We start from the raw sequence: 26,719 nt of genomic DNA, 5'->3' as shown, positions 1-26,719 counted from the left end.
TCTGGTTCACTTCAACTGCAATCATATTATGCTGTAGTGACACAACAAATTCTGCCTTGTTTATTACCCCAACTGTTTTGGTTTGTTTGCACTGCCTTGGTTTCTTTTGCAGGTATTTTAATTCATTTGTTACGGTGCTTCGTCACCTGGCTTGTCAATGAAAATTCACATTTAACTCTTCTGTTCCAGGTTGTGGCGATAGCTTTCTCTCAAAAGAATCCTAAAAACCAGTCAGAAACCTTGAACTGGCTCTCAAATGCGATTAAAGAGTTTGGCTTTTCTGGGTATGTCTTTTAAGTAAATTGGCAAGAGCAACTTGAATGAAATTATTTCTTATCTTGGACTGAGAATCTGTTCATCCTACCTAGCGAGTGCAAGTGCACTGAACTTTTGTTCCCTCATCTGTGATGCTGGCTATATCAGGTTCTTTTCTAGCTCTAAATACGTAAATAAAAGCATCTAACTTTAGTAATAAGATGCGATCCTTTATTGCTACTCCATTCTCACTGGGCCTTCTCTGAAGAGCATTCTACTTAACCTATACAAAGAAGTGGGATGAGCAAGTAGTTGTAGTAAATGTCTGATATTCCCATTCTACTTAGATGCACCTGCACCCTGGTGGATCGCTATTTATTTAGACAAAAAAAAAAGGCAGACAGAAGAGTTACATAGCATGTTTATTGCTTTTTTTGGGGTAGATTTTAAGGATGGTAACAGGATGATGTTTTAACCAACATAATAAGGATTATTGCTTTTGGTGCTGTGAAGGAAAGAAATGGATTCTTCTTTAGAATCAGAACAACTTTCCTCAATTTCTAAGCACCTCTTTTAACTGAATGTGCTCTAGCATATGTAATACAATAATATACAGTTTACTCATAAGAACAAAACTTCTGAGCAGTAAAAACTTGAAATTCTAATTTATTTGACTGCTTGGGTGGTTACCATGCCTGCTTGTGTTGTATCACAGCTGTTAAATAGATAGTCGTGTTGATTAAGTCTGGGAAATAAACTCTTTTCAGTAACATTTCACATGCTAGGACAAATTCCCAAAGAAGTATGTATCTCAAGCAGGATAATCCAGCTGGATAATGTGTGGATATGATACTAAAACAGAAGTGTTTGGGGCTGCACAAAGGAATCAATCTTCCATGCTTGCCTGTCCGTTTCCTTTTCTGTTAAATGCAGTGGTGGTACAGAAAATTCAGTAATCTAAACCTTGTTTTTACTCTTTCTTTCTATTGTAAATGAGTCTTTTTTGAAACTTTTACCTCTTTATGGATGATCCTGATACAGGTCAACAAAAAAGTACCTTTTATTATTTAGCTGTGTATCAGGTGTTTAAATGGTACTGGACTTATCCTTTTGGTTTCGAGTCCTAGCAGTTGTGTGGGTGTCATAGTTTAAGAAAATTTACAGCTGTAATAAATGCAGTCTTTGATGTAAAATATCTTAGGTTTACTGTAATGACTTCCACAGTAGGTTATTTCCAAAACCTATCTATTTCAGTATTTTTTTAAATAGCTACCATCTACATTGTACCTGGGATATTACAATGTGCTAATATTTTCTACTTCTAAGTCATTTGTATGTATCTGGTTTATTCTCATTGCATTATTTTAATCTGTAGCATGTTGTGATGGTTTTGTTTCTCATTGGTGTTTGCTGTGTTGCATTTTACTCATGGGAGTGTCTTTTTCCCCACAGACTGAATGTCAAAGCTTTCATCAGTAACGTGAAGACAGCTCTTGCTGCAACTAACCCAGTAAGTAAATTTACAATTTTAATACTGATTTTTTTTTTTCCGGTCCTTAATTGGAAGACTGAGTGCTTTTATCATCTTGCTGACAGGCTGTAAGGACTTCTGCCATTACCTTGCTGGGAGTTATGTACCTTTATGTGGGGCCTCCTTTGCGAATGTTTTTTGAAGATGAGAAGCCTGCCCTTCTCTCCCAGATAGATGCAGAATTTGAAAAGGTATGAAGTGTAGCACTCTTAATAACAAGTACCATTAAAACTACTTGGAAAATTCAGTAGTTGGAATGTGTAGTAAAACTGTGGTCTAACCTGCGTTTTGGTAATGAATCAGACTTCTGACGATAACCTACCAAAGCAGCTGCAAACACACTGTGTGTAGCTATGTCAATAGTCTACTTTTTTTTCCCATGACAGATTTCGAAAGCTTCTGGTTTTGGGGGTATCATTATGTTCTAGGAGTCTGCTACACTGAGATAGCATATTGGGGTCATGCAACCGTCTCTATTTTTCATGTCAAATGAAAAACTCTAAAATACCTATTGCTGTCTTCTGTGGTGCTTGCAGATGCAAGGGCAGACAGCACCAGCCCCAACTCGTGGCATTTCCAGGCACAGTGGAGGCAGTGGGGATGACGGTGAGGAAGAGGAACAGGAGGATGTTGGGAATGATGTTGTGGATCTCTTGCCGAGAACAGATATTGGGTACGTTAGGATTCTACAGCTTGAGGACACATTTGCCCTGCAATTCAAAGCTTGGTATTTATAAGCGCTTCATAAGCAGAAATCTGCGTTGTTAAAGCGCTAAATTACTAAAAAGCATGTAGCAAAGAAAATGGGCTTTTTGCTACTTTTTTTTCTCTTACAGTGATAAGATCACAGCTGAGCTAGTGTCTAAGATTGGGGACAAAAACTGGAAGATCCGAAAGGAAGGTCTAGATGAAGTGACAAGCATAATTAATGATGCTAAGTTCATACAGCCCAACATAGGAGAACTTCCAGCTGCTTTGAAGAGTCGTCTCAATGACTCCAATAAAATCTTGGTATGTTATTTGAAATCCTATTTCAACTATTTACAGCTTAGAACTGCAGACAAGCTATTTCTGAACCTTGCTTATGGTTCAGATCTGTTAACGTCATGAAATCAACAGTTTGAAACCAGTGAACAGTGTATTTACAGATTATGTGCTTGCCAGTTCTTACAAACATTTGTCTTTGCAGAATTTTATAATGTCTTTGAAAAAAAAAAAAAAACTTCAAAAAGGGGGAAAGTCTACCTCTGTACTCAGAGTAATGTAAGCAAACTTTAAAAAAAAAAAAAAAAGTTGAATCGCTTTACTTGTGGCAAAAAATAAATCTCTTGTTTCAAAATTTTTTTGCTGAACTTGATTGAATTTTACTTAAAATATAGAAATAACTTTTGCCTGTTTGTGTGATGAATTTGAAGTCTGGAAAAGATACCATTGAGCAGGCATTCTAAAGTAAAAGCCCCGATAAACAGCGGTGTTACTTTCCCCATGTGACTTGGAGTTTTGTGCAGGTGCTTGTCGCTGTAGCTTATTCAAAGCCTTTCTGTTTATGTGCAGGTACAACAAACACTGAGCATTCTTCAGCAGCTAGCAACAGCAATGGGCCCCAATATCAAACAGCATGTGAAAAATTTGGGCATTCCTGTCATTACAGTCCTTGGAGACAGTAAGGTAGGACACTCGAGACCTTTTTCCTTTTTGCCTGTTACTATCTAAGTATCTTACTACTATCTAAGCTATGTCTGAGAATAACTATATAGGCTATAGTGTTTAGCCTTGCTTTTGAGACACGGATGGTAGTTTGTAAGCTACTGAAGAAGTTTTAAAGTTGTATTGCTGTTGGACTGTTCTTGGGGTGTGGTTCTTTCCTAGATGACAGCTTATTAACAAAATAAGAATTTCTACCTTACTATATATTCTGAGATATATTCTACTGCTTGTGAATAAATGCAGTCAAGGTTGTATTTCAACTTTAAATGAAACAAGATGACTGTATGTATGTGTACTTTTGATGCTGAAAATATACTACTTGACCAAACAAACCTGATTAGCTTTTGAAGTTGCTTGTTAGTACTCTTCGTTTCGTGTATCAATGTGGATTCCAGTGTACCTTGTTGTCTTGTTATATAGGAGACCTTTGAACCGTAGGTAGAAACATGTCACTGATAACCAACACCAAAGCTTGTATAATGTTAGTGTGGAACTTGTCAAGATACAGTGTCAAAATCAAAGCTAGTACCATGCGAAAGGTATTTTGAAGAGTTAGGGAAACGAGGCTTGGTATGCTGCCAACGTCTTGTGCCAGAATTCACAGGCAATTATCAGAGATGGTGTACTTCAGATGTTTCTATTCTGCATGTGAGTAGGGAAAAAGAACAGAAAATAGGTGAGCAGGCTAAAGCTGAAAGTCCTAATAGCAACACAAGCTATCACTTTGAAAGCTTCCGAAGATGTGTGTCAGAACTAGATTCCTACCAAAGTACTTTGCTGTTGGTGGTGCCCATAGGAGAAAGGCTCGTGACACAGTCTGCATTTCTGTGTAGACAGAGAATCGTCTTGCCGGTACCTCCCCCAAGCTCAATTTTGAGCCGAATTGCCAGGAGATTAGAGCAATTCTGCTGGAGGCCAAAGCTTACTCAGCATAGACTGGTATTGCTTCAGCAAGCACCTTCTGCTCTTCCACAAGCGTATAGGATTCTTTCCCTCCCTTGCTTGAAGAAGCTGATCATCACTCTCTAGGAGAAGCAAACTGCTCCTGTGTTTCAGTGTTATGGATCTTCCTACCTGTAAGGAGCCTATATATCTGAAAGCAAGAGAAGCCAGTTTACAAGCTGTGATGTTCATGAATCTACTAATGAGAAATCAAAATGTGTTCTAGTCTGCTAACCAGCTGTGCTGACATTTAAAGTACAATGTGTGTATATTGATGTGTGCCAACATGCATTAGCACATTACGGGCACATTAAGCATTATCCTTGGTACGGGCAGTGTATGCATTGGTGGTTCTCTTATTTCACTGAAGGGGCAAAAACTCTAAATTACTGTGCACATTACTCCTATTTATATAAGACTTGCTCCTTTTTGTTGTTTGATGCTGTTCTAAAGTAGTCTGAAGATGGACAATGAGTAAGAGTAGAGGGCTCCCCTATTCATGGTTCGACTTCTGCTTGTGTGTATCCTAAATAAGAGTGCCCTGAAACTAATAACAGGTTCTATAACCCACTTGCCCTGATTTATGAGTGTACTACATCTACCTTTACCATTAGGTGAATCATTAACCTTATCCTTTTACTAGGAAACTAAGCTAAAGCAGACTCCCACACTCTCATCAGTGAATAGTAGCAAGTTCAGAGTGCTTCTAGAGATGCCTGTTGTCCTTTTTTTACTAAACTACTACTAAAAACGATGATAAATTAATATGATGTGACTTGGTCATCTCTGCATCTCATAGCATCACTAAAATTAGGTGGTTCTGCTCGAGAAATCTAGTGATCAGTAAAGAAAAATAGAGATTTCAAAGAATATAACCTAGAATCTTCTGTTGTAATCTTCTGACCCCTCTTTAAAATTATTCTTCTTAAATCTTTTTGTTACAGAATAATGTTCGTGCCGCTGCGTTAGCAACTGTGAATGCCTGGGCTGAACAAACCGGAATGAAAGAGTGGTTGGAAGGTGAAGATCTATCTGAGGAACTCAAAAAAGAAAATCCTTTCCTAAGACAAGAGGTAGGCTTCTGCTAAGTAAACTTCTCCACATGCGCATGTAATCAAAATGACCTTACTTACAAAGGAATATGTTCAACTAAGCAGACTGACATTGCATAATACAATCATTACATGAGTAAACAAGTAACTGTTCTTACTGACAAAATGTCAAACTTCACAAGGCTAATGAGCTGTAACCCCTGCATGTTAGCTGTAATTCAGATTTCATTTGGGAGGCACTGAAAAGTTTGCCTGTTCTGATTACCCTTTTAAGTCCTATTGTTTTTCTTCCAATTAACCCTATGGCAGTGAAGACCTGAACTGAACTGGAGGTATTAATAAATTGAAGTGAATGAGGTGCAACTTACTAATCAGCTGCACTAGCTGAAATTACGATGCTTTTTTTCAAAAGGAAGAAACAGCTCAAGCAGTCTTAGCTAACCAGGCTCCAAGTTTTAAATGAGCTGCATATTGACATACTGTACTCGTTTTTTTAAACTGCTGATATTAAAGTTCACATTAAGAATGTTTGTCTGAACAAATGTTGTAGGGCTTTGTTCTTTTTGTGTGTGAAAATGTGAAACACTTCTACAACTGAGCTACTCTTCAGGCTCTTGTGGCTTATACTAGGTGTTCCAGATAGCAGTGCGCACTTCCCCAGAAACTTTTTATTCTTTCTTTCAGCTGCTTGGTTGGTTAGCTGAAAAGTTGCCTACCCTCCGTTCTGTTCCTTCTGACCTGCTCTTGTGTGTGCCTCACCTCTACTCCTGTCTTGAAGATCGAAATGGGGATGTGCGTAAAAAGGCGCAGGATGCCCTGCCGTTCTTTATGATGCATCTTGGATTTGAGAAGATGGCGAAAGCCACTAGCAAGCTGAAGGTATCGTTGTCGCTAAGATTAGATAATATGACCTTGAATGAGTGGATATTAACAAGTCACATTCACAGTCTCATGACTTGATGTCTCCAGTCATTAAAAGCCTGTCTTCAGTCCCTTTGAGTTCAATGCAAATAGTGTCAGGAGGCTGCGAGTTAGTTTTTTCGAATTCAGAAAGACTGCTGCCACAACAGGTTTATCACTTCAGGAGCTTGATACTTATTCACTATGCTTTTCTTTTAAAATAAAAAAATCTACCTGCAGGTAGCTTCCTTATTGGTTATTGTCCAGCTGTACGCCTTTGAACATACACTTTAAGATGGCTTCCAGCAATTTGTTGTATCTTACTGAGTGTTGTATCTTACCATCACTGAGTGCTGGTTCCCTCTTAGGGCTCTCCATTAACTTCAAGGGACTGCACAGCTAGGATAGGTTGCTAGTTCACACGTTTCCTATAGGTCCTGCAGAAAGAATCTAATGGATGACGTGTTTTATCTCAGAACAGGAATATCTGAAAACATAATGTTATAAGATAAGCGTCATGGAAGATGCTAACTAGAGAATAGTGCTGTTTGCCTCGTCTGTAGCATGTATTAGCATTGTAATCCTTCTATATCTATTACTTTCCCCCCCCCTGCTCTCTAGCCAACTTCCAAAGACCAGGTACTGGCCATGCTTGAGAAAGCCAAGGCCAACATGCCAGCCAAACCAGCTCCTGCTGCTAAAACATCTTCCAGAGTGGGTGGGGGAGCAGCTCCAGCCAAATTCCAGCCTGCATCAGGTAACCTCTCGAGTTCTGGGAAATGAGTGATAAAAGGGTGGGTTTCCTTTCATTTAAGAAAATCTATTGGGTTAAATTGCACTTTGAAGTTTATGTTTTTTGAGAGCACAGGTTCTGTAAGATTGATTCTCTGATTGACTTTCCCAGCTTGGGACTACATAAAAAGGAGTTCTATTTGCAGGATCTGAGTGCAGGAATTAGTGGATAAGCTTACAATTGTTGTATTAAGTTTGAGATAGTAGGTCAATCATCTGCAGGGAAGAGCTTTTGGCTATATATGGATATTACTAACTGCAGTATGCCATTGTAGAGTTTGTTGTAGACATTCTTTTTAGATAAATAAGCAAGTTGTTTTGAAGGTAACTTTCAGAAATACTCTTTACACTAGGTGTGTGGTCTGGACTAATACTAAAAACATGGTTTCATAGATCCAAAGACTATGGTGCCTGTGGAATATTAACCTGGAAATCTGTTTTAATATTGTGTCCCTGTATCTAAAGAAACAGAACAACACTAAAAAATGTCTGAACTTTTGAACAAAAATAAGTTAAAATCTTGGTCCTTCTCAATTTCTAAATTAAATTAACTTGTATTGATGTAGTACTTTGCATTTCTGAAAGAGCATCCTTGCAGAGAATCATTTGATTATGCTTGCATTTATTCAAACTTCTTTAGTGCATGCAGGCAAATGAATAGTCTTACGTATCTGTTTCATGGAGCTTAAGTTTTGAGGTTTCTAGGGAACCTTTTTGTCATGCTAGAGGAAGAAGCACTCTTAACAGGAGGAGGGAAATTGAGCGTAGTTGCAAACAGCTTTGTGCTTCAGTCAGTTCTGTCTTCAGTTCTGGTTGATCATGCAGTTGATTTGACTTTCATTGTAGGAGGGTGTGGGGTTTCTTCATGTTTTGTTTTTGGTTGCTTGTTTTTAAAATCTTTCCACGCAACTGTCTGTGAGCTTCTCTTTGAAAATATCTATGTGGTATTGAGAATAAAAAACATAGCTTAATTTTTATGCTAAAATCAATTACAAAAAAATTCTGTGACAACACTTAAAAATTATCTGGATGATCTGTCCAGTGTAGTTTACTGCGGGGCTACTGGAATGCTTGTGCTGACACAAGGGAGAAGGTGACAGGATTGGGTTACAAGGGATTAGAAGAAGCAGTCCTGCATTATCTCCTTCTTAGGGCCAGCTTGCCTGCTCAAACTGAGGACAGCTACAGCTTCAGACACGAGCCCACACAGTGCATCTGTGTGCATGTTTTTAAACCTGTTTTGATAATGACAAATTTGACATATGATCTTAATTCAGAACTTTGTATGCTTACATGCAATAGAAGAAACTTCTTTTACACATTTGAAGTCCTCAGATGACAGTGTGATAAAGGCATTATCATCTTCATCAACATTTTTTCTTCTCTGCTAAGAACAGAAAACCAGCGCTGACCTAAAATAGGCTTACTGGTAGTTTGAAATGGTCTATTATTTTTCCAGCTTTTTCTGAAGATTCAGGGTCCAATACCGTGGAATCCAAGCCTGATCCGAAAAAAGCCAAAGCAGGAGGTGCCTCCTCTAAAGCTAAGGTATGCTGATAGCATTTTGGATGAAATCAGTTCAATTAAGTTAGTAGATGTAGTTTGTTAATGCATTACAAGTAGAAGAGTATAGCTCTTGCTAGGGACTGCTTATACTAAGAATTATTGTGATTGTCTGATTTCTGAAATTGTGTTCCCATATCATCTACTTCATCACTATTTTTTGTCATTAACTATTTAATTATTCCAAAGCCTGTGTTGGCACAAATGCAGTTCTGTGGACAGCTTATTCCATGTTCTAAATATGCTTGACCTTCTTGATTTCATGTGATTGAGAACTCACTATTGCAGTTCCAACATTATACTTCATACAGTAGTTTTGAGCCCATGTATAGAAAGAAATTAATGTCCCCTTTACAGTAGGGAGGATAAAATGCTCTCAAGCACAGAAGGAAGATGCTTAAATACATAGTAATAGCCTCAGCTGGATTACATTTGAATTGTGGTTAGGTTTTTCTTTGTTACAGTAATTTTTCTGCTACTAACTTTTAAACACAACAACAAAAAGAAAACCTGTTCTACAGTCCTGTTGCCTCCTTTGTCTAAAGTAATGCTGTAATGAGATCAATTTTGATACAGGTCCAGATTTATGACAGAAATGAATGGAACTAACTTTGAAGGATATTACGGGCTTGCCTAGGTTAATATGTTCATCTGTCAAAACTCTGATGCCAGAGTAAATGCCTCTGCTGTGAACTCACAGAAAGTTTGGAATAGTAACTCTAGTGAGTAAATCTTTCTAACAACAAAGCCTTTTTTGTGGCTTATTTACAGCAGTCAGATGTTAATAGCAGTATGTCCAAGGGCAATACCAGCCAGTCCAAAGCTAATACAAGCCTCAGCAAAGGCAATACGAGTCTGGCAAAGAACAAATCTATCAAACAGGTACCACGTTGGGTTTTAGGGATGCGTGTGGGTGACTAGTGCACTGGTTGAGTGACATGTCATATTTCACAGAGTACTATTGCGCACATTGTCGTGGGTATTGCTTCCACAGCAGCAGAGCACATACTTCTAAAACTCTAATCAACATTATTCTTCTAGCTTCTCTCTGGCTCTTGTACACCTAGGCAGCATGACGTTGGCTGGTATCTAATGCTTGCAATTGCTTGCCTAAGGCAGGTATGTGTCTTGCATTGCCTCTTAAAACCTTGTGTGTTGTTTTTTTTTTTTCAGGGTGTACAGGGGAAGAAAGTATTAAGCAAGCCTACTTTGAAGGAAGATGATGATAAATCAGGTCCTATTTTTATCATGGTCCCAAATGGGAAAGAACAGAGAATGAAAGATGAGAAAGGTCTGAAGGTGAGGAAAAAAATGGATGTGTTCACCTGTTTTGAAGTAGTATAACTTTAGCACCTTCCTTTGTTCTGGTATTTAGAGTTAAACGTGCTAGGGCATGAAACTACTAGGCTCTGTCCATCCTTCAGATGGATTTTTCTAGTGTCTAGTTGACTTTCGCAGGTCCATATCAGTCTTACTATGGTGTTTTCCTGTTTTTTTTCCTGAATTTTGTGCATTTATGCATTCTTGTAAAACACAGAGGCCTTTTTACAACTTTTTCCAGCTGAGAACTCTCTCAGGTATCAAGCTAATTGACTGTTTTCACGTAATTAATTCTAGAGTTGTAAGATCCACTGTGAATTCTTTATACTTATTTTTTAACAGCATCTCTTATAAAGCTTGTCTTTTGTGTGTAAGTTCTGTTACTTAAAACACAGGGTTTATTTATTACTTGCTAGTGAATAGGCCTATTTTGCCTAAAAACAACCATTTGAAGTAACTGGTAATAATTAAGGTAACAACCTAAAGATAACCACTCAACATAGGGAGAATCTTTCATGTAAGCCAAGGTGAGGAAACCCCACCAAACTTTTCCCGCTTCCTCTTGATAATGAGAAGAATTTGAAAACAGATTCAAGATTAAAAGCAATGCAACTTGCAGATTGTTTCAAGAAGAGAAGGTACTGCTTGCTTTGAGTTCTAAATGCTGGCTTTTGCAGGTGTTAAAGTGGAATTTCACTACTCCCCGTGATGAATATATTGAGCAGCTGAAGACTCAGATGTCCAGTTGTGTGGCCAAATGGCTACAGGATGAGATGTTTCATGCAGACTTTCAGCACCACAACAAAGCACTGGCTGTTATGATTGAGGTAAGTTTGGATCTGTGGTAGTGGATGACAACATAAAATTATTTCTTGCTACGCAAGAGTCAGCTCAAACTAAAATCAACTTGCAGTACTCTGAGAAGCCAGGGATCACTGTGCTGTGAAATTTAATTTTAGTAAATATCGAAATAATTGTCAAAGGAATGATAAATTTGATATTAATATTGGCTGTTTCTTGAGAGAGGAGAAAATGAGTTAGTTTGCTGGAGACTTCGTAGAATTTCAGAAAGCTGTACAAGGTAGAAGTGAGTACTTGGAATTTTAGGACTCAGCCAGTAAAAGTAGACAGTTTTAACAGGCATAGCTTTTCCTTATATCTGTTTTCTTGAACAGTGTTTCACTTTGCACGACCTCCTTTTTTTTTTTTCTTTCCATGTCACTTCAAGCATTTGGAGAGTGAAAAAGATGGAGTCATCAGCTGCCTGGATCTGATCTTAAAGTGGCTGACCCTGAGGTTCTTCGATACCAACACAAGTGTTCTGATGAAAGCACTTGAATACCTCAAATTGCTTTTCAATTTGCTGAGTCAAGAAGAGTATCACCTTACTGAAAATGAAGCATGCTCTTTCATCCCATATCTCATCCTAAAGGTACTTTTCGTTGTATAAGTTAACCTTTTTTTTTCATGGGAAACATAGGATGGCATCAAACACTTTAGTAACTTGTTCTTTTTGAATATATTGCACATTTGACTTTAAAAGGCACTTGCAAAATTATTCTTGATGCAAAAACCTTTTCTGGGTTTTCTTAATGTTATTTAGACTCAGTCTCATCAATGGTATGATGAGACTGTTGAAAATGTTACGTATTTCCCCCCACACACACACCAATCTTTCCTCCTAGGTAGGAGAACCAAAAGATGTCATCCGCAAAGATGTCCGTGCCATTCTGAACAGGATGTGTCTCATATATCCAGCCAGCAAGATGTTTACTTTTATCATGGAGGGGACAAAATCTAAAAACTCAAAACAGCGTGCAGGTGGGAAATAGCATTATGAACTGAGTAATTGCAAGTAGTTCAAACTGTATTGTTTAGTATTCCAAAAAGCCAGCATAACTTTTGGTGGAACATGAGATTTCCCCTGTATGTAGAATTCTGTGCACTTGCAAATAATCCTTTTGGGGATTAGATTTTAAAGGAGAATAATCTTTTTATTTTGTCTCTGTCTTTGGTAGGTACAACAATTTGTTAAATTACTATCAATGTTAAGATAGTCTCCCTTGAGTATGCTTGTCTTAATACAATAGTACTAGGGAGAATGGTAATGATAATATTGTCCAGGCGACTAGGGGACTCAGATAACCTGATCAGAACTTTGAAAAGAAGCATCTCTATACTGCCCATCTGTCTCAATTATATTTTGGGAATTATTTATTGTATGGTGTTTGTGTAGTTCAAACAACTCTGGTCACCTTAAGGATATCTCATCCTGATATAACCAGAGAGTTAAATTCTATGCATGATAGAACATTGCAAGCTCAGAACTGTCTAAACTACCTAAATGTGAAGTTAAACATCACATTGCTTGTATATGGTAATAGGAAATATTTGCAATGGTATGGGGATGACTGATAGCTCTTGCATGCTATCTTTGTGCTACTTGTCCCATGAATCACCTGGAGAGTGTGTATCTATCAACAGGGAGAGCAAGAACTACTGTTCTGATAAGAAATTCAGTATTGCGATTCATGCTTCTCTACAGTGAACATGCAAGTTGTGCAAGCAGCACAGAAATCTGAGGGCTCTAAATTTGCATGTGTGTGTCATTTTCTTCCTCTAGAGTGCCTGGAAGAGCTTGGATGTCTGGTTGAATCATATGGCATGAATGTATGCCAGCCAACTCCAGGGAAAGCCTTGAAAGAAATGGCAACTCATATTGGTGATAGGGACAACACTGTGCGCAATGCTGCACTGAACACCATTGTGACTGTATATAATGTTCATGGTGACCAAGTATTCAAGCTGATTGGAAACGTAAGTGTAACTGGAAATACGTCTTTTGTTCAAATCCCTACACTTGTGTAGGGATTTGCACCGTTTTGCTTGTGATGGGTCATGTTAAATTTTGGTGTTGGTGTCAAGAGCATTTTGGTATGTTGGGAATAACTTGCTATACCATAGATACCCTAAAAGTTGCTGTTTTTTTTTCCTGATTGTGAAATTTATAACCTGGGTGTTCATGAATAAAAAGCAAAATTTGCAGAAATGAGCAAAACACTGAACTTTAATAGGAATTAAAAAGTTTGTAGAGTGACTTGCTACAGAGCTTGCAGTCCTTGTGATTTGGAATGAGATTTTGATAAATTATTTGGCAAAAAAAAATGCTAGTTGTTGAGGCTCCCTCAAGTACTTGGCTTGCTTTTTTTTTTTTTTCTATGCCCATCCCCACAAGCTGTTTAGCAGCTGAAGTCTGGTAAGTTTGGTTTGTTTGCTTTATCTTATTGCATTTAAGTGTTTAAGGTCTGTGCCAGTACTGTGTAGCTTTGTATTGCAGTTGTTTTGTTTTCTGGAAATCGTATTTATCCATGTTATATAAATGCAGTGAAAGTTAAAGGTGGCAAAACTCAGTTTCCAAAATAAGCTGCTCCCCCGTTCTCCAGCAGTGGAAAGCCAGTTTCTTGAGTTTTCTACGATTATTGTGCATAATAGATCAGGTATCCTGAATTCTAACTTGAGTCAAGAGCTTTTAGACCACTTTCTCCTGTTCTGTTCTCTGAATTTGCGGTCTCTCTCAATAACGTTTTTAGCAGCACTTAAACTGCTGGGAATATGATAGCAATGAGCAGGGAAACAAGGCTGTTCACTCCACACCCCCTTTCTGGTTCCTGAAGTAATTCAGGATGTTATATTGAAATTGGTTTAATGTGATTCTCTGTTACTTTCTCTGGTAGCAATCTCCATGAGAAGTAATGCTGCATTTTTCTTCAACCTGTTAGATTCACTTCTTATTTTAGATCTCTTGTTCAGAGTGCAGTCTGCCTCCTTTTGAGTGTTATGTTGCATAGTCTATTTCCTTTCAGATTTTCAAGGTTAAGAAAAAAATTGCTGTCAGCTTCAAAATGCCCTACCTAGTCCCTAAATGCGCAGCATTTCGGAAAGGTTTATTGATTGTAAGCGTGCTGGGGAGTACTACCCACAAAAATGTCCAGGCTACTTTAGTTCAAATGATGTTACTGGTAATCTTCAGTCCTGTAGATAAGCATATAAATATGATTCTTATCACTGCATGAGTTGCAGTATTCGGTTGGCTTATCTTGTTTTCACGTTGAGTGATGGGTACATTGAATAGGCCAGCTCTAGAAGGACCCTGACTTCTGTGGCAGGGTCTACAGTGTTAAAGCATTGTCTGGGCTTCCTAACAGAACAGGGGACATGGATACACGGGTGGGTAGTTTTGTTTTTCAGCAACACAAGCGGCAATTGGAAATACATGATAGTGCCAGGGTTTGAATTCAAAATGACTTGTTTTTTTGGAAACTGTGGACTAGAACTGGCTGTATTCCATATTACAGCTTGTTAACTTGGGTTAATTAACTCCTGAAGGAGTATCTGGTAGTACAGAGTGGCCCTGATAGAGTGCTGCTAAATGGTGGTGTTGAGCTACCCTTGCTATGACAAAACCTGTCTGTAGTAATAAGTGTATACCTCCTGTAGGCGACCAAGATTTCTAAATTCAACACAACTCAAACTGAGTGAAAGCATTATTTTTTGTAGCTATCAGAGAAAGACATGAGCATGCTGGAGGAGAGAATAAAACGATCAGCCAAGAGACCATCAGCTGCTCCTGTGAGACAAGTAGAGGAGAAACCTCAGCGTACTCAAAACATCAGCGCTAATGCTAGCATGCTGCGGAAGGGACCAGTTGAGGACATGTCTTCCAAACTCAAGTATGTAATGATATGTTGTGGTCTGTAGCTGGTATAGTATATGTGCTAATATCATGTCCAGCAATGTTATTTTAGTTCTTGTATCATCATCTTTGCATGTTGTAAAAATTGGCCAAATAATTTTAAAGCAAAATGTCTAAAAATTTTTTTTTGTCTTGTCTGTCTTTAAATCTTTCTAAATGGTCTTGTGCCTTTTTTCACTGCTTCTCCATGGACAGAATTATGTATCGCACTTATAGGATGTAAGTACTGCCCACTAACTCCTTGGTAGCAAGGCTCTTATCTTTCAATTTCTATCCTGGTCATCCTTTCCTGTGGGTGACAGGTTTATCAAGGCCGACTCTAGGTTATTTACTTTCTCTGATCTAAATGAAAGTAAGAAACAAAACGTACATGTTTCTACAAAGGTAACTATAGATCAAAGTGGAGGCAGACATGGTACTTCAGTTAGGTAGCTGTTGAAAATGCTGGGAGAATTTAGGACTACATGTTACATTTGAATTGGTGTTCACTGGTCCCTGTTCTTAACTTGTTAGGGCAGGCATAGAGCATGTGTGAGTCAGAGAGCCTGGAGCAACAGTACTAGAAACAAAAACTCAGAAACAGTATTCCTTACCACTTGCTCATTATCTTGGAATAAAAGTCTCTGTTGAGAATCATGTATCAGAACACTTCTGTGGAAAAATCTACTATGAAACATTTGTTCTGAAGAGTTCTACATTCAGTTAGGCTTGCAAGATTCCTATATACATATGCATCCTATTCATCAATTAAAAAAGCCTGCCGTGAAATTTAACTCTATATTCCATTAATGCTACTTTTAACTGTGCTGGATCACTCTCAGAATGAACAAGTGTGTACCTAACACTGCTTCAGGGGGGTCTCAGGTTGTGTTATAAGCATGACTAAGAAGGCAAGTAACTAGCAGCTACTCTTCTGGCCTATAAAAAATTGTTTTACTAAGGGCTAGGGGAATAGCAAAGGGGGTTATTAGGGGGCTTGAATAAAATCATATCTTCAAAATCTGTGCTATTCTATTATGAGAGCTTTAGGGCTACCAGTGGATGCTAGTGCTAGTACTCTTGCCTGTTGTATATATAATTAAAACCTCTCTCCTGGTTTCTGTAGCCAAAATCGCAACATGGGCGGTCACTCTGAGACATCGCATACAGTTCCACGGGAATTCCAGCTGGATCTTGATGAAATTGAAAATGACAATGGTCCTGTCAAATGTGAGATGCCAGCACTTGTACAGCACAAACTAGATGACATCTTTGAGCCAGTCCTGATTCCTGAGCCCAAGTGAGTCTTGTTGCATCTCTTCAATGAAGTCATAGGGCTACTTAAAACTACTTTGAGAAGCTGAAACGACCGTGCTAGTTTGTACATTCAGACCTCTTTACATAAGAATGCAAAGAGTCAACTAGTTTGAAGAGAGATGTCAAAGTGACAGTCTGGGGTACTGTTCTGAAGTCTGGATGACAGTTTTTTTTCTAATAAGAGAAAACACTGATTTCTGTTCATTTTTGTATTTTAAGTATTTTTAAGACAATATTGAGTTTCTAAATGTATTATCAGTGTCTTTACATAGTGCAGTAGACGTTGTTAGAAATGATTTCTGCCTTCAGCATCCCCTGTGAAGATGAAATCCTTCTCTCTTGTCTCTAAACTGTCACTGTGAAATAGCAGTTCAGTACAAACCAGAACTCTTTGGAGAAAGGGTAACAAAATCCTGTTTTCTTCGACTGTTTAGAATCCGTGCTGTGTCTCCGCACTTTGATGACATGCACAGTAACACAGCTTCTACTATCAACTTTGTCATTTCCCAAGTAGCCAGTGGTGATATAAATACAAGCATCCAGGCTCTGGCCCAGGTAAGAGAATTAAGGTAGCAACTATTCATACTGTATTAAACTATTTATCCGCGAGAGTGATGAGCTGCACTCTGGTAGAGCAACCGTGTCGGGTGACATGGGCTCTGCTCAGAATCTCCCTGATGACAACACTAAGTGCACAGGGGCCATCTGACTCGCTTTAGCAATAAGAATTTTGCTTGAATGTTGTAGATCAGACTTACAGAAACACTTGGGGGGAAAAAAAAAATCAGTACATCTTTGGTTTTGTCGAGTGTACACCTATGCTAAAAGTTTGAAAAAGCAGACTCTTGCAAATGAGGCTTAACTTTTAAATGTAAACTGTTTTGCAGGTCCTCAGCAAAAGAATTTTGTATTTTCCCTCATGGCTTTTACGTGTTTATAGGGTGGCTTTAAATATGTTGAAGTGTTTTTTTTCTGGAAGGTTTTACGAAGCTGTTAATTCCAGAATCTGTAATGCAGCATGAAATGTTTTCATTTGTACAGGATAGAATTGCAGCTCTATAAAAGATAAATACTTTGTATTGGGATTAGCAATAGAAATTTGTGGTTACTGGTTTCAGCTGAAAGCTTAGAACAGAAATGCCTTGACAAATGGATTGGTAAGGGCAAGAACTTTCTTACAGAAATGTTTTCAAGTTATAGTTCTTTTGCACTGTTTTCAGTATGTTGACTGTACTGTACTTGAGTGTTTTGTTTTTAAATCTTAGATTGATGAGGTTCTCAGACAGGAGGACAAAGCAGAAGCAATGTCTGGACATATTGACCAATTTCTAATAGCTACGTTTATGCAGCTTCGGCTAATCTACAATACACACATGGCAGATGAGAAGCTAGACAAAGATGAAATAGTGAAACTTTACAGCTGTATTATTGGGAGCATGATATCGGTAAGGCTTTAACCTACAAATTAATGAGAAAAGCAAGTGATTTCTGTGTAGAAGTTGCAGGCGAATGGAACATCTGACTAATTCCTTACTTTTTGAACGCTTATGTGGGGGTCAAAGTATTTTCAGAAGTCATTCAGTAGAAATAGCCTTCCTAGTTGTGTTTTTATTGTTTAATGTTGATGGGTGGGGCAGGAATGTCAAAGGATTAGGTAGTGTGATGAAATCCTTATATTGAAGTATTTCATGCAGGGAAATCTTCTCATCTTGTCCTCTATTGGTAGCTATTTCAGATAGAGAGTCTGGCTCGAGAGGCTTCTACTGGTGTACTGAAGGACCTAATGCACGGTCTTATTACATTAATGCTGGATTCTCGGGTTGAAGACCTCGAGGAGGGTGAACAGGTCATCCGATCAGTCAACCTCTTGGTAGTGAAAGTTCTGGAAAAGTCTGATCAGACCAACATCTTAAGGTATACTTTGAAAAAGAGAAATAAAGTAACAAACTGTGATTACTGCTTCTCTTCACCTCTTCTTCCGTGTTCTGATTGTGTTAGTCAATTTATAAGCAAAGAATGATGTCTAAAAAATTGTTCAGCTAGTTAATAAAGAATTGTCACCGATTGTTAGTGGCAGTCAAAGCGTGACTGCACAACCTCTACTGCTGAAGGCAAGTTAAGCAAACTAGCTTAGTGTGATTCTGTATGTTTGGTAGTTCAGCATACTGCCTCTTAAACTCCTGTAAAGTACTGGAAAGAAAGAGCTCTTGCACAACATGACATGAACTGCTGGACTAGCCCCAGTCTCTGGTGTGATAATGTGTTTGGGAACTGGCATCTTATCTGTGTGTAGCACTTTCCTGTGTAATTCTGTTACTAAATTTATTCCTTCTAGTGCTCTGCTTGTTTTGCTCCAAGACAGTCTACTAGCAACAGCCAGCTCTCCGAAGTTTTCAGAACTTGTCATGAAGGTGAGCCTCTAATAGAGGTTTCGAACTCTGAAATATTTGGTTTATCTGAATCAACAACCTAGCTTTAAAGAACAGATATATTTTTTTTAAATGGTGACCATAAATTGAAATATTTCTTATAATACTATTAAATGTTAGGTACAGTGACTTCATTGTGTATGCTAAGCTTACATCCGCTAATAGTTTACAGAAGTTTGAGTATACCCTCCCTACAGAGGGGTCACCTGCTGGGTTTATTTGCTTAGGCACAGCACGGTACTATGCATTCAATGAATCCCGGGCTGGGAGCTGGCTTAAATTTAGGCAGAGTGGACATCCAAATGTGTGCATTTATTATTATGGATATAATCTTTTTTTCTTTATCATACAACGTGCTTTTGTAACTGGCATGATTTAGAGAACTAAATTTTTAATGAGAAGAACTCGGCCTTAATAAGGCTAAACCTGAAAGCATGTTGTTCAGGTGTACTTAGTGTACATGTATTATCTGCTGACACTTCTTCACACAAAGCATTCAGTCTCCTGTTACTGGTAGTGAAGTCAGCACTAATGCATGCAGTTTTATGTATCATTGCTAAAGAAGGATCTGGACATGGTACAGCTAGTTACAAAGACGATATGTACCGGTTAAACTAATTTTGACAGACGTGCTGCATGTGTCAGGGTATGTAGTAGCAGAGTGAAATGACTCAATGATACTTTTGTATAATCTGCTCTTGAAGTACTTAAATGCTTCTTCCATGAGTTGTCTCATAAGTAAGTCTGTCATTCCAGTGTCTGTGGAGAATGGTGCGTCTTCTTCCCGAAACTATTAATAGTATCAATCTGGATCGGATTCTACTGGATATCCACAATTTCATGAAGGTCTTTCCCAAAGAGAAGCTGAAGCAGTGTAAGAGTGAGTTTCCTATAAGGACACTGAAGACTCTGCTTCACACCCTGTGCAAGCTGAAAGGGCCCAAGGTCAGAGCCAGTGCTAGTTATTTGCTTTGAAATTGGATGTTAATGTGTTCTATAAAGCTTTTGCCTGTTTTTCTTCAGATCTTGGATCACTTAACAATGATAGACAACAAAAATGAGTCTGAGCTGGAGGCTCACCTATGTAGAGTAATGAAACACTCCATGGACCAGACTGGAAGCAAAGCTGATAAGGATACAGAAAAAGGGGCTTCTCGCACAGTAAGTAATAGAAATGTGATGGTAGGCAGAGGGGAATGTAAGGCAATTTACTCAAGAAACAACTTAATGACTGTGGAGTATGAAGTAGTACTTACTCTTCCAACATTCAACTAGTGTTGGAAATACCTTCCTAGTTTCACTTTTATGGTGGTTTTGGGAGCTTGCAGTGTGTTTCTGTTATATGCACACAATATTCAGGTGATTTCAGGATTAGATGGTCTCTGAGACATTCAGGTGTGCAGCACAGGCTTTATACTGCTTGTTACTATATCTACTAACAGCTAACTATACCCAAACCAGGTTTTAAACACTGGCCTCTCAGAAGCATGCTTACAGCTTGATGATGTCTTTACTCTCGTTCTGTGTAAACAGCGGCTATGTAACAATCCTAGTCACTTCAAGGTTTTCTTCATCTTTGAAGCTCTGTATCCAGCTAATGGGTTTGAGTGTACTGTGGGTTTGTCTAGCTGCCCTTTATTTTTAAGAGAAGTTTATATTACTCATTTTGTTTAGAAGTTTCCCTTTATTTATTTAGGAGGAAAAAGCTTCAAAGGCCAAAGTCAATGATATTTTGGCAGAGATATTTAAGAAGATTGGCTCCAAGGAGAACACTAAAGAGGTAATTGATCTCTTCCTGCGAGGAAGAACGCATGGTACATTAGAATGGTGTATACAGCAGTTGTAGTAATACACTGGAATTCTTCCCTCCCAGGGTTTGGCAGAGCTGTATGAATACAAAAAGAAATATTCTGATGCGGACATTGAGCCCTTCCTGAAAAACTCATCTCAGTTCTTCCAGAGCTATGTGGAAAGAGGCCTCCGGCTGATAGAAACAGAACGGGAGGGGAAAGGACGCATTGCTTCTTCTACAGGTACATTTTATAGCAACACGATTTGATTTATGAGAAGCAGAATTATAAGGAGAGCAGTTGCGTGTGCCATGTTAAAAAAATATTTGAAATTTTTATGGTGTTCTGAAGTAATTTATGTATTCTCTTAGTACTTGTGTTGCTTCATGAGGCACCATTTGCAGAGACTATGCATTCTTAGTTTGTAAGAAAGTTGTTATAACCATTGTCACACTGCATCGAAAACATCTGAAAAGCGCTTGATAAAACAGCTGTTTTAATTTCTGTCTTGTACTGTGTATTAAACATTAGCATATGCTTCATGTTTCTGGTATCAAGAATTGTTTCTGGAAGGCTTACAGCTGGTTTGTAACAGCAGCAGCTGTCAGGTTCTCCTTTCACCTTTCCATTACAAAAATGGTATGGCAGGCTTTTTGCTGGAGCATTGCTTGCTATGGAATTTGAAAGTTTAAACTAATTACTCCTTTTCAACAAGTAAGCTCTTATATTATATAAATTGCCGTTAAACATGCTTTAAATTTTAGTGAGTATTTTCATTGCAGATAAGTACAAATGACTAATGCAATGTTAGAGAGGGAATGTGACAAATGATTAGCTAACAGTAAAAGCTGATACAGCCTGGCAAAACTACACTCAACTTTTTATTTCTTCAAGTAACTGTCCTGTGAGATTTTAGTCTTTTCTCCAGCCACTGTTCTTTCTCCTGTTCCTGCATTGTGAATTACTTTGAGTAATTGAGAAAGCTTATTTCAGAACCTCCTAAATGTGTCTGACTAGATATAATGCAGAATTTTCTGTTCTATTCTAAAATTCTGTACAGCTGAGAAATTTTAGTTTGGCAGTTAACACTTTGAATTTGTGCCCCAGTTTTGTCGTCTTTCCCCAACTGTAATAGTTAAATGCAATGAAGGATATTGTTCTGTCTTGTGAGTTGGGCTTTATTTAAACCAAGTATAAACACTTTAATTCTCAAATCTATTTTAAATACCCTTGCAGTAAACTAGTAAAAACAAATCCCTGTCCGTGCTAAGTGTTGTAACTTGACATTCACTTCAGAATGAAAGTTTTTCTTCTAATGTAAAGTCCTTTCCTAGTCTTTTAACAAAGTGTTTAAAGTTTCTCTACTACATGCCTTTTGGAAAGCATTATTTCAGATTAAACTGGAATTTGCAATACCTTTTAAGTTAACTGAACAAGAAGTAGAGTTTACAATCGGTGGCGAGGTCTGCCAGAAGTACTACTGAACTTAGAAAAAGACAGAAGGCTCCAAATATTTCTCATCCTGCCAGTGTAATTGCTGAGTTCCCTCTATTGTTTACTTTTGATCTGCATCAGCATCTTTCTCCCTCCCATGCACATCCTTCCTTCTCCAGCTGTCAGCACCAGCACTACTTCTGGAGCTGCTCTACTGCTGCTTAAATGTCTTCATTTCTTTTCTTGTTTTTCAATTGTCCCTCTTTCAAGGAAATGATCTGATGGATGTGAAAGAGCCTGGTATTTCTTTACTAGCAAATGCAAAGAGTTCACTAGTTTATGGATTGGTTGATTCTTCATCTATTGCATCTCACTTGAAGCAACTGATCAAGAAGCTTATTTTTGAGTTTTTAATTTTTTTTACTTTTTTTCTTCCTCCCCCATCCTCCAGGAATTTCTCCTCAGATGGAAGGAACGTGTGTTCCTGTTTCTACCCACATTGTATCTTCATCTATAGGAAACACAAACGGGGAGGAAGTGGGGCCTTCGGTTTACTTGGAAAGATTAAAAATCCTCAGGCAGCGATGTGGCCTTGACAATGCAAAGGTATTGTATTTGACAATGCTTGCAAATCCCATGGAGTTGTACCTCATTTGCACTTTTTTTTTTAAGAAATCAAATGATTGGCTCCTCTGTGCCTAAGACAGATTCAAGTCAGAATCTAGATTTGATCTGAGGCTGAAAGGTCTCAAACATTGTCATGAGTCTAGTGTGGCTACTTCTAGCAGATGGCTGGACTTCTGCAGTTTCTTTGTGTCCAAACTGACATCAAGTTAACCAAGAACTACTTAAAAAACAAATTATAGGAATTGAATATTGTAGTTAGCTTTGCATGGTTCTGCCTTTGGCAACTGACTTTATAGCATTGATGACTTAGAGGAAAGGGAAGGAAAGATACTGCTCTGTTTTCAGTGTTTTCTGTGAAGATGAAAAGCCATGAATTATGCTTTGTACTTAAATGGCTTTTGCCATTATCCGTCTTAATGGTTCACTTTCCTCCATCGTAGCAGGAAGACAGACCACCTCTGACATCTCTGCTCTCTAAACCAGCAGTCCCTGCAGTTGCATCCTCTACAGATATGCTTCACAGTAAGCTCTCCCAGCTCCGTGAGTCACGGGAGCAGTACCAACATCTGGACCTGGACTCCAATCAGACTCATTCCTCTGGCATTGGAACTACCCCAGCTTCGCCCTCTTCTGCAGCAGCTAATATTGATGACTTGAAAAAAAGATTGGAGAGAATAAAAAGCAGTCGCAAATAGAGATGCGAGAGAGACAGCATCACGGTTGCTTGGGCTGTCTTCAGCTTTAGTTTACTAAACTAGAAGTCTTCATAGTTAAATGGCCTCGTTTAGGCCTAATGTATACAAACTGGTTTATGTATAATACGGTGGATTTTGGGGGTTGAGTCATTGTGGCACAAGTATTTGTACATACTCTGCTTCTCAGTGAGCATCTCTTGACAATAGAAGGCTGTCTGTGTATTAGTTTTAGTGTACAGACCTGTAAACAACCATCCTCTTGCTCAGACTAGTTTCTCATAACTTGTTTTTTATTTGTAAAATTGTCGTTAAGATCTTTTTTCCTAGTTCTTAACTCTTAGAAGATCTTTAGTGATTTCACTTTTAATTTTGTGAATTCTTCTCCATGTAATCCTTGAACTGTTGATTCTGTATGGACACATGGCATGAAGTAACTAATTTAAGTGTCTTTTGTAAATAAAGTTTGCATTAACTATACCAGTCTCTGTAGGAACAGCAGTGACTGCTGGCGAGAGAAGTTGCTCTCTATTCCTGAATGTTAGTGACTGGGCATCTAGCAACTGAACTAAGCTATTCTTGACATGAACACGGGGCTTGGATATATTATAGGGAAGATGAGTATATTTGGTGTATACTATCTGTGGGTTGCAGTCCTGAGACTTTGCACTCTTCTATAAGCAGTAGTGCATTTTTTTGTGTAGTTGCTCTTTATTTTTGTTCCAGTACGTGGTTTCAGTAAGTTGAGACTACTTAGTTTGCTGACATGCTTATTTTAAATTACTAATCCTTGTGATGCCTCTACCCAGATTAAGCATAATCTCATCTGTGTACAAATAATGCTTTCTCTTTGAGGGAGCCTGCTGCTGTTGATAAGGAATAGAGTAGCAGTGAAGTACAGTCAGTGTACTCGCTTATCCTGAACCTAAGTGGTCTTCTTCAGGTAGACTGCAGCACCACATTCAGTTGCATTTAAACATCCAATGTTAACAAACTCTCCTGTTCTATATAACTAGAAAAGACCTGGTAGCGTTAGTCTGCAAAAGCTGCAGTCACTGCTTTTTAATTTGTGAGAGAGTTCCGACTAGCCTTTTTCAGAAGCAACGAGTACGAAAGCTTGAAGACCTACACTGTGTAGCCTTTCTAGCCCTTTCATCTCTAGGGAGGTGATGTATTTTAACCTTGCTACTTCACTTCCACGGGTGAGCTGGTTGTGAAGTATAAATTCCATATCTGTTCCGTAGCTGGAACAGAGTTGTTGAGGAGTTGGACGGGCAGGCTTAAAACAGCATGTTTCTGCTCTGGGTTTTAACTTGGTTCCATGTAACTGCTGCTTTTATTGTTTGCTATGGGGCCCAACAGTCTCTGCATCTGGGCTGTTGCTGAGTCAATCTTGCCTGATTACAGTAAAATCCTGGCTTTAAATTAATACCTGTATAACAAATCTATGCTAGAGCTTCTGCAAACGGCTGCAATTTTCCTGTTACAGGACCCCTAGGCTGGGGTTGCAGTGGATTTGTAATACTGCTTGGTGCTTGTGGTGAGTTTGTGCACTGTGATAGCAGGTGACTTGTGAGCGTTCGCCATCCTGTGTTAATTGACATGATGCCATTCATTGCTCCACTGCTTTGATTTAGTAGTTGCAGTCTCCTATCCTAACCTGAAGTGGTCATGCCCTTTCTTGTGAAACAGACCTGAATGACAAGTGGAAGTGTGTGGACGTTATTGGTAAGTGCTGAAGTTTTGTGCACTTAAATTGGAGCTGTTTGCGAATAGTTGATGTTTGGCTTGCATTGGAGCTACTGCCACTACCTCTCGATTACCAGCTGCTTTTTGAAACTTACTGACATTTAAATGAACCCATGTGTTTATTTACTGTACTACATCTAGCAGACATTCTGAAGAGCTGTTTGTTAATTGGCTCAGGATGTTAAAACAGTGATGCCTGCAAACCTGCATACAACTATTTTAAACTTGAAACTGAATTGGAAGTGAAGTACAGGAATAATTGAGTAGAAGATATAGTTGCTTACTATGAATGAGTTTTTGCCCTGTGTCTCTGTAGTGTTTGGTTGGACTCAATATCCTGGGAGTTCTGAACTAAAACTTGTGCACATAAATTAATAAAGCCTAATCTTTAGCCCAGAAAATATTTAAATAACATTAAACTGAGTTTTAAAAATGATTCCTCTGTATTGTTTGTAATAAGTCCGCATTAAGAGTGACTTACTCCAGAAATTGTATGGTCCTGGTTCCCGTCTGTTAGATACAGTTTCTTACAGATACTAGATAGTTGTGGAAGGGTGAGGCTAGAAATGCAAGCATTAGAAGGGCTAAGCATTTTCATTTTTCTATGCCTGTGGTTATCAGTGACTTTAAACAGTTGTGGAACTTGTGCAGTTAGAAATGGGCTTCTTCAGATATCTCTGGGAGGTTGTTTTTGTACTTGCTTTGGGCAATTAAAATGGGCTATCTTCAAGTTGGTTCCCAGATAAGCCATCTTCAAGGAGCTTGCAAAAGCAAAACACAGTAATTGATTGCTAACTTTACCAACTAATTTCAGGTAGTTCTTTCGGCCATCTTTTTTTTCATGTCTCCTTAACACTCTCCTTAATATTCTCTTTGAAGCACAAGCAACTTTATCTGTTGCTTGCTTCTCTAACTTGATGGCACTGTGAAGGATGAGGAATTTGGTAATGTGATGTCACAGGCAGCAAGGATGGCTTACAAATCTCATGATCACTTTAAGAGAAAATTGCACTGAACTGATTGGCTTGTCAAGAATACATTATTTACTACTGTACTGCTGGGTCTTTGGTGGTCTGCAAATATTGCTAAAGAGTTCATGAAAGAACTAGAGCTTGAGAGCGATTCCTAAATGGGCTTTATAAGAACAAAACCGGTATAGTGAAGGATGCTTCCTTCGGATGCACCTTTGACCGTGCACAAATTGCTTCTTCCTGAATCTAGCTATGCAAGTGGGAAATATGCTTCCAGGAGCCAGCACCATCTGCCATGTAAAAAGTTACTGCCATGCAATAAATCAAATGCTGCTACTTCATCTATTCCAACCCCTATTCCTGTGTAGGATGAGTTGCATATAGCTGGCATCTATAACATCTTTAGACACTAACTTTGCAAATAGTGGTGCTTGTACTTTGTTGACTGCTATCATAGCCAAGAACAATGCCTTTCTTATTTAAAAAAAAAAAAGTTGCTTTACTTCTGACATCAATATTATCATTTTGAATAATGCCACAATTTTTATAGGGGGATTATCTCCAGTACATTTTCTGTTCAATTTCTGGAAGAGAAAATGCATTGACTGGAAGGGAGGAAATAGTGTATGAGGGAAGTTTTGCTTACTGTATCTGAAGTCCATCATCTGAGGTCTAAGATCTCTTGATTATTAGAGCTGATAGAAGGGAGGAGAATGTTTGAGGCACAATAGGTAATTAGCAGTACAACTAGTGTTGTTTGGTACTCCCAGCTATTGTGATTGCATGGATTCAAGTGCAATTCAATTCAGTATGAACAGAAGGAAGATGAGGTTGTTGAGAACTTTTATTTTCAAGGGAGAATACCTTCCTTTGTCAAGTTGTAGGCGTATAACTTTTACTTCAGGATCTTCAATGC

The 26,719-nt window shown here is 38.4% G+C and overlaps 1 protein-coding gene and 1 non-coding gene across 4 annotated transcripts in view; both read left to right on the top strand.

Annotated features, from left to right (window-relative positions):
• Nucleotides 1–23,561, top strand: part of CKAP5 (cytoskeleton associated protein 5) — a 48,592-nt gene extending 25,031 nt beyond the window's left edge. For all 3 annotated transcript variants that reach the window (XM_035539661.2, XM_050711111.1, XM_050711112.1), the window contains 27 exons: nucleotides 190–284; nucleotides 1,708–1,765; nucleotides 1,852–1,977; nucleotides 2,323–2,459; nucleotides 2,623–2,797; nucleotides 3,341–3,454; nucleotides 5,380–5,508; nucleotides 6,172–6,366; nucleotides 7,009–7,144; nucleotides 8,639–8,727; nucleotides 9,916–10,041; nucleotides 10,740–10,889; nucleotides 11,291–11,494; nucleotides 11,748–11,883; nucleotides 12,686–12,879; nucleotides 14,620–14,792; nucleotides 15,921–16,094; nucleotides 16,546–16,666; nucleotides 17,377–17,556; nucleotides 17,838–18,025; nucleotides 18,447–18,522; nucleotides 19,297–19,485; nucleotides 19,564–19,701; nucleotides 20,237–20,320; nucleotides 20,414–20,573; nucleotides 22,216–22,370; nucleotides 22,832–23,561. In XM_035539661.2, coding sequence (XP_035395554.1) covers nucleotides 190–284; nucleotides 1,708–1,765; nucleotides 1,852–1,977; nucleotides 2,323–2,459; nucleotides 2,623–2,797; nucleotides 3,341–3,454; nucleotides 5,380–5,508; nucleotides 6,172–6,366; nucleotides 7,009–7,144; nucleotides 8,639–8,727; nucleotides 9,916–10,041; nucleotides 10,740–10,889; nucleotides 11,291–11,494; nucleotides 11,748–11,883; nucleotides 12,686–12,879; nucleotides 14,620–14,792; nucleotides 15,921–16,094; nucleotides 16,546–16,666; nucleotides 17,377–17,556; nucleotides 17,838–18,025; nucleotides 18,447–18,522; nucleotides 19,297–19,485; nucleotides 19,564–19,701; nucleotides 20,237–20,320; nucleotides 20,414–20,573; nucleotides 22,216–22,370; nucleotides 22,832–23,086 — 3,957 coding nt within the window. In that variant the 3' untranslated portion in view covers nucleotides 23,087–23,561. The remainder of the gene's footprint in view (nucleotides 1–189; nucleotides 285–1,707; nucleotides 1,766–1,851; nucleotides 1,978–2,322; nucleotides 2,460–2,622; nucleotides 2,798–3,340; nucleotides 3,455–5,379; nucleotides 5,509–6,171; nucleotides 6,367–7,008; nucleotides 7,145–8,638; nucleotides 8,728–9,915; nucleotides 10,042–10,739; nucleotides 10,890–11,290; nucleotides 11,495–11,747; nucleotides 11,884–12,685; nucleotides 12,880–14,619; nucleotides 14,793–15,920; nucleotides 16,095–16,545; nucleotides 16,667–17,376; nucleotides 17,557–17,837; nucleotides 18,026–18,446; nucleotides 18,523–19,296; nucleotides 19,486–19,563; nucleotides 19,702–20,236; nucleotides 20,321–20,413; nucleotides 20,574–22,215; nucleotides 22,371–22,831) is intronic.
• Nucleotides 16,716–16,826, top strand: LOC118244867 (small nucleolar RNA SNORD67). The gene has a single exon (XR_004777673.1). It is a non-coding gene; the product is annotated as a small nucleolar RNA SNORD67 (small nucleolar RNA).
• Nucleotides 23,562–26,719: the final 3,158 nt, after the last annotated feature.

Source organism: Cygnus atratus, chromosome 5 (assembly GCF_013377495.2).
Source record: "Cygnus atratus isolate AKBS03 ecotype Queensland, Australia chromosome 5, CAtr_DNAZoo_HiC_assembly, whole genome shotgun sequence".
NCBI classification, from domain to species: domain Eukaryota; kingdom Metazoa; phylum Chordata; class Aves; order Anseriformes; family Anatidae; genus Cygnus; species Cygnus atratus.
The sequence above is the reverse complement of the archived record's forward strand: the minus strand, read 5'-3'. Positions and strand labels throughout refer to the sequence as shown.